This window comes from Phaseolus vulgaris, chromosome 2 (assembly GCF_051622355.1).
Source record: "Phaseolus vulgaris cultivar YP4 chromosome 2, ASM5162235v1, whole genome shotgun sequence".
Taxonomy (NCBI): Eukaryota; Viridiplantae; Streptophyta; class Magnoliopsida; order Fabales; family Fabaceae; genus Phaseolus; species Phaseolus vulgaris.
The window spans coordinates 50,503,170-50,512,347 of NC_143499.1; the positions used below are offsets into that span (position 1 = coordinate 50,503,170).

A 9,178-nucleotide genomic window follows, 5' to 3' on the forward strand; every position below is an offset into this window, starting at 1 on the left:
TAGAGGGTAAAGGTCCACGAATACTACTGGTACCTCTGAACATATTTCTGGTGATAGCTCTTCAATATCATTTATTTCTTCTCCAAAAGTTCCTCACCATGTTACTCTTAGTTATAAAGATTGGTTCAATAAAATCTTGTCAAGTTTCTAAACCATCTAACTTCATCAGGAGTAGAAGACATTCATCTTTTAGTATCAATGGCAGATAGTCTCAGTAGATCGTTTAGTCTTTTAGCATCAACTGAGACTAGTGCATCTAGTGAAGCTGCTTTATTGACACTAAAGACACAGGATAACAGTATCATAACTTCCAGAGGGGAAGTGTCAATATACCCAATCTATAAATAAGCAAAACAGCACATCTCTGCACAGCAGAGCCCCATAACAGAAACATTCCAGACAACTAAGATCATGTTCAGGTTATTGTTCGCACACCGCAAATCCTAGTTTGGGTATAAATTGACTTTGATCCACAAATAACAAGTTACCCATGATTTGGTACTTGGGTCGTGCTTGAACATGATCGTGGGTCTCAAACCACGGTTTATGTAGTGGTTGGGGAAAAAGTTGATTTCCATTGGATCAGACCATGATTTGCAAATAAACATGCTACAAACTATTGAAAAGTACTAGTAAACAAGCCATCAACCTCTGCTACTGAAAGACAGCCAAAGAACAATAAGCAATCTCAAAAGTTTAAAATATTGAAAACTTTATAAACATTATTGCACCTAGATGTTCAAGGAAAGAATCTCGTTAACCTGTGTAATTTTGGAACTCCTGCAAAAAGAACAAATCCATGAATTCATTAATGAAGTTAATATTGAGGTCCAACCAGTTTAAAGTTCTAGTTGGCTATCTTAAACCCAGTGCACACAGAATAATAAAACAAGAGATCTAAGTATAATAAAATAAAAAGCTTGATGATGAGAATATTTACTAGCATGGAAGCACAGATACGATTACCATACTGCTCTCACGCATCATGCTGGAATTTTCTTGAACACCTGTGAAATACTCCTAATCTCTAATATAATTTTTTTAAGTATTAATTGTTGAATTCTTATACTAATATAAGTCATATAGTGTGTACAATGGTTAATAAATCTTATAAAACATTGATGTCCTCAACATTTGTATTAGAAATTATTCGGAAGAAATGCTTATATTTTACAAAAGCTTGTTATGTAGAAATCATAATAACACAAGCTACAAAATGAGATTACCTTCACAGAGAGCAACTTGACTTTCCTTCCTTTATGGTGTTTAAAGCAAAAGGGTCATGTACAATAATTTCAGCTTAAAGAAGATCGATGGCCCGATGTTCTTTCTGCAACATTGAAAGTAACAATTAATCACTTTGAGATCTCAATGGAAAACTTAGTGGGGAAAGGAGGGACATTTCTTAAACTTGTTGGATATTTCTCTCAACATCCTAATTAACATTAGAATGATATCAAAGTTTAAAAACACTACATAAAATTCCTGTCAAGTTGGGATAAACCTACCTAGCATAGAAGTGTTCTTTATTTCCTTTCAGTTGAGCCACAAACCTTTCTTTTTTCTTTTGTTTTTGTATTGACAATGTGAAGTAGGATTATAACAGTATTTACAATTTGCTACAACTATTTGAAGCCTTGTTCTTAACTTTTACTAGCTAGAAATGGTACAAGCTGGAGAACTAATAATAACAGAAAAAATCATATCCAGTTATGACAACATGACCTCTCCTATCCAAGAATGATATAACATGGAGATGTAATAAAAATTAAATGCTCAGAATAACAACACCTCTTAAGCCATGAAAATGACAAGGCTACTTCAATCAAAAATTCTCTCCCCAGTTGAAAAAAGTAGAAATACAAAAGAACTAAAAATGCATAAAAATCCAGGAATGAGAAACACTGTTCTCCAGCTTTCTGGACTTGAAAGATCAGAATTAGCAGCCTTAGCAGCTTCAAGAAGCTTCCCAGTCAGGTCAACGCCCACAATACCAGCTAACGTACCCGCAGTATTAGAAACACCCATCACTATTCCAGCGTATCTGGGAGCAACATCCATGTGGTTCACCGCAAACCCAGCTCTGCCAAGTGCCAAGAAACCAAGAGCCACAGAAGAACAGAAGACAGCACCACCAGAAGTTCTGAAACTGGGAATCACCACCAAGGCAAGAGAAGCAACCAAGAATCCTACGGTGTTCAAGAATTTCCTGGTTTTGGTGACAGATAATATTCTCCTGGTGATCAAGTAGTCGGCAACAACACCCCCAATGTTGGAGAACAGGAACATGTTGAGATAGGGCATCATTTTAGAGGAACCCATGTCTTGCAGGCTAAGTTTAAGGCCCAATTCAAAGTAGGTTGGGAGCCAGTTCATGAGCACATATAAAGCATAGTGAAAGGTGAAGTTGTTCACAACGATTGCCCACACAGGCAAGCTGGTTAAAATTTTGACCCAGGGGATTTTGGCCGAAAGTACCTTTTTGTTGTGAGAGTCCATTTTTTTATTGATAGGTAATACTGATTCCCCAACACCAGAAGCAGTGGATTTGGGATCAGTGGCGTATTTGAACCAAAGTAAAGACCATGAAGCACCCAATGCCGCCTCCGCAAGGAACACAGATTGAGGGCCTCTGAACTTGACCAGAGTAGGAAGAAGAAGCATTCCAAGAGCTGCACCTAGGTACATTCCAGAAGTGGTGAGAGAGACGGATCTAGATCTCTCGTGAGGGGGAACCCACTGAGCTAGAACTGTGTGAATGGAAGGGAAAATAAAGCCCTGTGCTACACCAACGAGCAAACGAGCGACGACTAAAAGCATAACGCGATTGGGATCGAGAGGAATTAGTGCACAAGTCAGTGACCACAACAGAAATGAAAGAAGCAGGACCCTCCTACCACCGATTCTCTGAGCTGCCCATCCTCCGGGCACTTGAGAACAGGCGTATCCGTAATAGAAGGTGGACAGTATTGTACCTTTGGTCGATTGATTCACCCCGACACCATCAGCAGCAACTGTGTACCCGATGGAGAACCCAACTCGTTCGATGTAGCAAACTGAGGTGCAGAAGAAGGTCAAAATAACAATCAAGTAACGCACAGGGAGCTTCATTGTCAACGTCTGCAAGTCAACTGATTCTAGGCATCACAATTGATTGGAGATATAAAAAAAAAAAGAGTCGAAATCTGAGAGAAGAAGAACAAGAAGAAGGAGTACCGATTGGATTGGGGTTAGAGAAGTGTCAATTGAATTTCACCTAACATGGCTGGCGGCTCCCTTGTAGCAATATGTCATGGACTCTGCACGGATCGTCTGCACGCTGATATTTTCTGCTGATTAAGCCAACTAGTCTTCTTATGCACTCACCATTTTTCTCCGCTCCGCCCGATCTTCTCTCTCATGCTCCCATCTACTTCAATTTCGCCTTTAACACAACTATTATATTCAAAATCACATGATACAATTTAATTTCCAAACTATAATTTTTCATAGGTCAGTATTGAATTAAATATTAGCGTCATCTTACAAATTAGGAGATCCAAATGGCTAAGTGAAATGTGAAGGAGAAAAAAATTATGTAATAGTAAATAAAATCAATATTAATAAAATTTAAAATTATAATTGTTATGATGTTAAAAAAAAAAAAAAATCTAGAAAGAGGATAGTCTTGGACCAAAATTTCTGAAAATTTTTCCTAAAATGAATTTTTGTTGAAATTTTATGTAAGAGTCTCAACAAAATTTGTGACATAACGCGACAAATTTTAGGTAGAACAAATGAGAATTCAGTTAGAAAAAAAAATCAATCAGTTTCATACACAGAGGCGAACCTTTCTTTCGGCCCTTGAATAAAATTTTTATTGCAAATCATGTGGAACGAATTTAAGGATGAAACCTTGGCCACAACTCAGTAGACACAATAAGGAACCTCTGGTAAAACTTTCATATCAAAACATCCAAGGAATAAGGCGTAATAAGTCTCAGACCGAGAGGAACCAAAATTGAAAAACTTGTTTTTTCGAAAACGAAATGTTATGGTTTTTCTTGTCATATCTCTTTTTGTTTTTTTTGTTTTTGGACGTGCCTCCTTAGCTGAATGCAAACAACATATGAAAGTACTTGTGTGAATTTTTTTTGGATTTTTTCTCACAGTATAAGCTCTAGTGAAAATTGCAGAAACTTTGGCAAAATTTCAAAAATCTAGAAAGAGTATAGTCTTGAAGTGCCAATTAAAAAATTTCCCGAATGAATTTTTTGTTGAAATTCAATAAGAGTCTCAAAAGAATTTGGACAAAACGCGACAAATTTGAGGTCAATCAAATGAGTATTTAGTTAGGAGAATAATCACACAGTTTCACACATAGAGGCAAACCTTTCTTTCGACCTTGACAATGATAAATAAAAAAAATTATTACAAATCTTGTGGAAGGAATTTGAGGCTGAAACCTTGGCCACGACTCAGAGACACAATAAAGAACGTCTAGAAAAAATTTCAGATCGAAACATCCAATAAATAAGGCGTAATAAGTCTCAAACTAAGAGGAAACGAAATTGGAAAACTTGTTTGGCAAAAACGAAACGTCTTGTCTTTTCCTCTTTATATCTCTATTTGTGTTTTGTTTTTTAACGTGCTTCCTTAGATGGATGCAAACAACGTATGAAAGTACTTGTGTGAATTTTTCAACGTAGTATGGAAAGAGAATAACCTTGGAGTGCCCAAAATTTCTGAAATTTTTTCCATAAAGGATTTTTTTTTTTCTGAAATTCTATGTAAGATTCTCAATAGATTTAGGACCATACGCGAAGAATTTCACATGCATGATTATTCAGTCGGGAAAAAAATCAAACAGTTTTACACACAAAGGCGAACCTTCCTTTCAGCCCTGGCAATGATGAATACAAAAATTATTGCAAATCCGGTGAAACGAATTTGAGGCTAAAACCTTGGCTACAACTCAGTAGACACAATAAAGAACGTCTGGTACAAAATTCATATCAAAACAACCAAGGAATAAGGCGTAATAAGTCTTAGATTGAGAGGAATTTTTTTTGAAAAACTTGTTTTTGCAAAAATGAAATCTCCTAGCTTTTCCTCGCCATATTTCTTTTTGTGTTTTGTTTTTGGATGTGCCTCCTTAGATGGATATAAAAAACATATGAAATTACTTTTGTGAATTTTTTCAGAATTTTTCAACGTAGTAAGAGCTCTGGAAAAAATTGCAGAAACCAAGGCCAAACTTTAAAAATATGGAAAAAGGATATAGCTTTGGAGGGCCCAAAATTTTTGCAAAATTTTCCCGAAACAATTTTCTGCTGAAATTATATGTAAGAGTTCCGACAAAATTTGAGAAAAAACGCGACAAATTTCAGGTCAAACGAATGAGTATTCAGTCGGGAAAAAAATGAAACAGTTTCACACACAGAGGCGAACCTTCCTTTCGGCCTTTGCAACGATGAATAAATTTTTTATTGCAAATCATGTGGAACGAATTTGAGGCTGAAATCTTTCCCACAACTCAATAGACACAATAATGAAATCTAGTACAAATTTCATATCAAAATTCAAAGGAATAAGTCCTAGACCGAGAGGAAACAAAGTTGGAAAACTTGCTTTTCCGAAATAAAACATCCTGGTTTCTCCTTGTCATATATATTTTTTCAGAATTTTTCAATGTAGTATGAGATCCGAAAAAATTGCAGAAACTAGGGTCAAATTTAAAAAATCTGGAAAGATAGCCTTGGAGGGTCCAAACTTTTTGAAAAAAAATTCCCGAAAGGATTTTCTGTTGAAATTCAATTTAAGAGTCTCAAGAGAATTTGAGACAAAACGCGACAAATTTCAGGTCAAACGGATGAGTATTCAGTCAGACAAAAATTAAACAGTTTTACACAGAGAGACAAACTTTTCTTTCGGCCTGACAATGATGAATAAAAAATTTATTGCAAATTTTATGGAACAAATTTGAGGTCGAAACCTTGCCCACAACTCAGTAGACACAAAAAGGAACGTCTGATAAAATTTGTAGATAAAAAATACAAGGACTAAGTCCCAGACCAAGAGGAAACAAAATTGGAGAACTTGTTTTTCCAAAAACGAAACGTCTTGACTTCTCCTCGTCATATCTTTTTTATGTGTTTTGTCTTTTGACGTGCCTCCTTAGCTGATGCAAAAAAACATATGAAAGTACTTGTATGAATTTTTTGGGAAATTTTCAACGTAATATGAGCTTCGAAAAAATTGTAGAAACCGAGGCTAAATTTAAAAAATTAGGAAATAGGATAGCCCCGAAGGGCCAAATTTTTTTAAAAAAATTTCCCAAAATGATTCTCTGCTGAAATTCTATGTAAGAGTCTCAAAAGAATTTTTGAAAAAACACGACAAATTTCAGGTCAAACAGATGAGTATTCAGTGAAGAAAAAATCAAATAGTTTCACACAAAGAGGCGAACTTTCCTTTCAGTCATGGCAATGATGAATAAAATATTTATTACAAATTCTGTGGAGCTAATTTGAGGCTGAAACTTTGGCCACAATCCATTAGACACAATAAGGAACGTCTGATAAATATTTCCAATCAAAAGTTAAAGGAATAAGTCCCAAATTGGGAGGAAACAAAATTAAGAAAGTTGTTTTTCAAAAAACGAAATGTTTTGGCTCGTCCTCGTCATATATATTTTTGTTTTCTTTTTGGACGTGTCTCCTTAGCTGAATGCAAACAACATAGAAAAATACTGTGTGATTTTTTTTGGAATTTTTCAATGTAATATGAGCTCTGGAAAAAATTGTAGAAACTAGGGCTAAATTTAAAAAATATGGAAAACGGATTGCCTTGGAGGGCCCAATATTTTTGAAAAATTTTCCCGAAAGGATTTTCTACTAAAATTCTATGTAATAGTCTCAAAAAAATTTGAGACAAAACGCGACAAATTTCAAGTCAAACGGATGAGTATTCAGTCGGAAAAAAATCAAACAGTTTCACACACAGATGTGAACCTTCCTTTCATGCATGACAATGATGGATACAAAATTTACTACCTATCTTGTGGAACGAATTTAAGGTTGAAACCCATGACAAAATGAACGTCTCCTAAAATTTTCAGATCGAAAATCCAAGGATTGAGTACCAACCGAGAGGAAAAAGAATTGGAAAATTTGTTCCAAAAACGAAACGTCCTTGCTTCTCCTTGTCATATATTTTTATGTGTTTTATTATTGGATGTGCCTACTTAGTTGGATGCAAACAATATATGAAAGTACTTGTGTGAATTTTTTTTTGGAATTTTTCAATGAAATATGATCACCGAAAAAAATTGCAGAAACCAAGGTGAAATTTCAAATATCTTCAAAGAGGATAGATAGCCTTGAAGTGCCCAAAATTTATGAAAAAATTTTCCAAAAAGATTTTTTTGCTGAAATTCTATGTTAGAGTCTCAACAGAATTTGAGACAATACGCAACAAATTTCAGGTCAAACAGATGAGTATTCAGTCGGGAAAAAAATGAAACAGTTTCACACTCAAAGGCGAACCTTCCTTTCATCCCGTCAGAAAGTGAGTTGACATCACTTTTTCAATTTTTTTTGTTATTTTTGTTATTTTGGATCTATTTATTTGATTGTTGTCATTAATGTTATTTTTTATACAATAAAAATGTAAGGAAGAACAATCAAATTCATTCAAACTTTAATATTTTAATAAAAAAATGTTTAATGTCTAACAAAATAAAATAAATACCAACCATGCTTTAATGAATCAAATGATTTATAAATAAATTAATGTAAATAAAGTTGTATTTAATACATTGATCACCACTAATTTTAATTCTAAAAGAATGAAATCTCTCTTTAAGAGTGACCATAAATAAAGAAGAATGGACTGACAGGCTAGTCCGTCTTGCCCACCTTTGGACTATCGGATTAACAGGATAGAGGTATCGACCAATACAGATTAAAAGGTTAAAAAATTTAATCTAACCCACCTAAATGAGGACGAATCCATAATTTTGCACCTTATTCATTTTGCGATCATTGCTATAAACAAGTATATATTGAGTTTTTTCAAAAACTAGTTTTGAGATTCACAAAATCAAAATGGAGATGGATATCCATTTGGAAATAAGTCCAAATTAAACTTTTAATATAACTAGGAATAAGTTAATCTATAAACTACTGGGTAAAAATTGAAATCTTATAAAAAGTTTTTAAACTCAAAAAAATTTAACAAAATTAGTTATTTTAAAACTAATAAATGTAAAATTCATAACAAATCCTCTTACATGTTCAAATAAAATTATAATGATAGATATTACATTTTATGCATATTTAATTTTTTTTAATCTTGATTAGTTTTAAAATATGATTAATAACATTATATTAAAATAAATTGTGAGGATAACATTAGAATAATAATAAAGTTATTGAAATAACAATATTTATTGAAAATTTAATGTAATTAAATATATTTATAAGTTGATTTAGTAAGAAGTTGTTTTATTTAGTCACTCATATATACATAGAGAGAAAAGAAGAAGAATTTAGATATTCAGAATAAAATAATATTTTTTCTTAATTTTAATATAATGATGAAATTATGGGACGAATTTGAGACTCAAATCTCAACCACAACTCAAATCCGAGGAATAAGGTGTAATAAGTCCAGACTGAAAATAAACAAAACTGGAAAATTTGTTTTTCTGAAAACAAAATGTTCTGCCTTTTTCTTTCCTATATCTTTTTGGACGTACTACCTTAACTGAGTACAAACAACATTTGAAAGTAATCGTGTAAATTTTTTCAGGATTTTTCAACGTAATAAAATCAGATAATAACACAAAATTATTTTTAAATTTGGAAAGAGGAAAAAGTCTTGGAGTGCACAAAAATTTTGAAATTTTTTTCCAAAAGAATTTTTCTTGAAATTTTAAAATCCTAAACCTTATGTCATAACCCATAAACCCTAAGCCCTATACTATAACCTCCAAACCCATAACCATAAAACCATAAACACATAAATTCATAAACCCTAAACCCTAAAAACATAAACCATAAACCCTAAACCTAAATTCTAAACTACTAAACCAATGTATACTGATTCTTTGCAAAAACTAGTTTTGAAGATTCACAAAATCGAAATAAAGATTGATATCCATTTGGTCTTATTAGATAAGAACTGTAGAGTAATA

The 9,178-nt window shown here is 33.3% G+C and overlaps 1 protein-coding gene across 6 annotated transcripts; it reads right to left on the bottom strand.

Moving 5' to 3' along the window:
- Positions 1-555: 555 nt before the first annotated feature.
- On the bottom strand, positions 556-3,480 carry PHT4;6 (phosphate transporter 4;6). 6 transcript variants are annotated; one of them, XR_016519003.1, is made up of 4 exons: positions 3,217-3,422; positions 2,007-3,120; positions 1,227-1,330; positions 556-780 (listed from the first exon to the last, which is right to left on the bottom strand). XR_016519003.1 is itself a non-coding variant. In XM_068615380.2 (2 exons), exon 2 carries the CDS (start codon positions 3,109-3,111, stop codon positions 1,822-1,824), a length of 1,290 nt encoding a protein of 429 aa, XP_068471481.1. In that variant the 5' UTR covers positions 3,112-3,120; positions 3,217-3,480; the 3' UTR covers positions 1,629-1,821. The 6 variants fall into 6 exon arrangements, 3 of the variants coding, with proteins under 3 accessions (XP_068471481.1, XP_090155469.1, XP_090155470.1); XR_016519004.1 differs by having other exon boundaries at positions 2,007-3,131; positions 3,217-3,416; XR_016519005.1 differs by having other exon boundaries at positions 2,007-3,137; positions 3,217-3,349.
- Between the last annotated feature and the right edge of the window lie 5,698 nt (positions 3,481-9,178).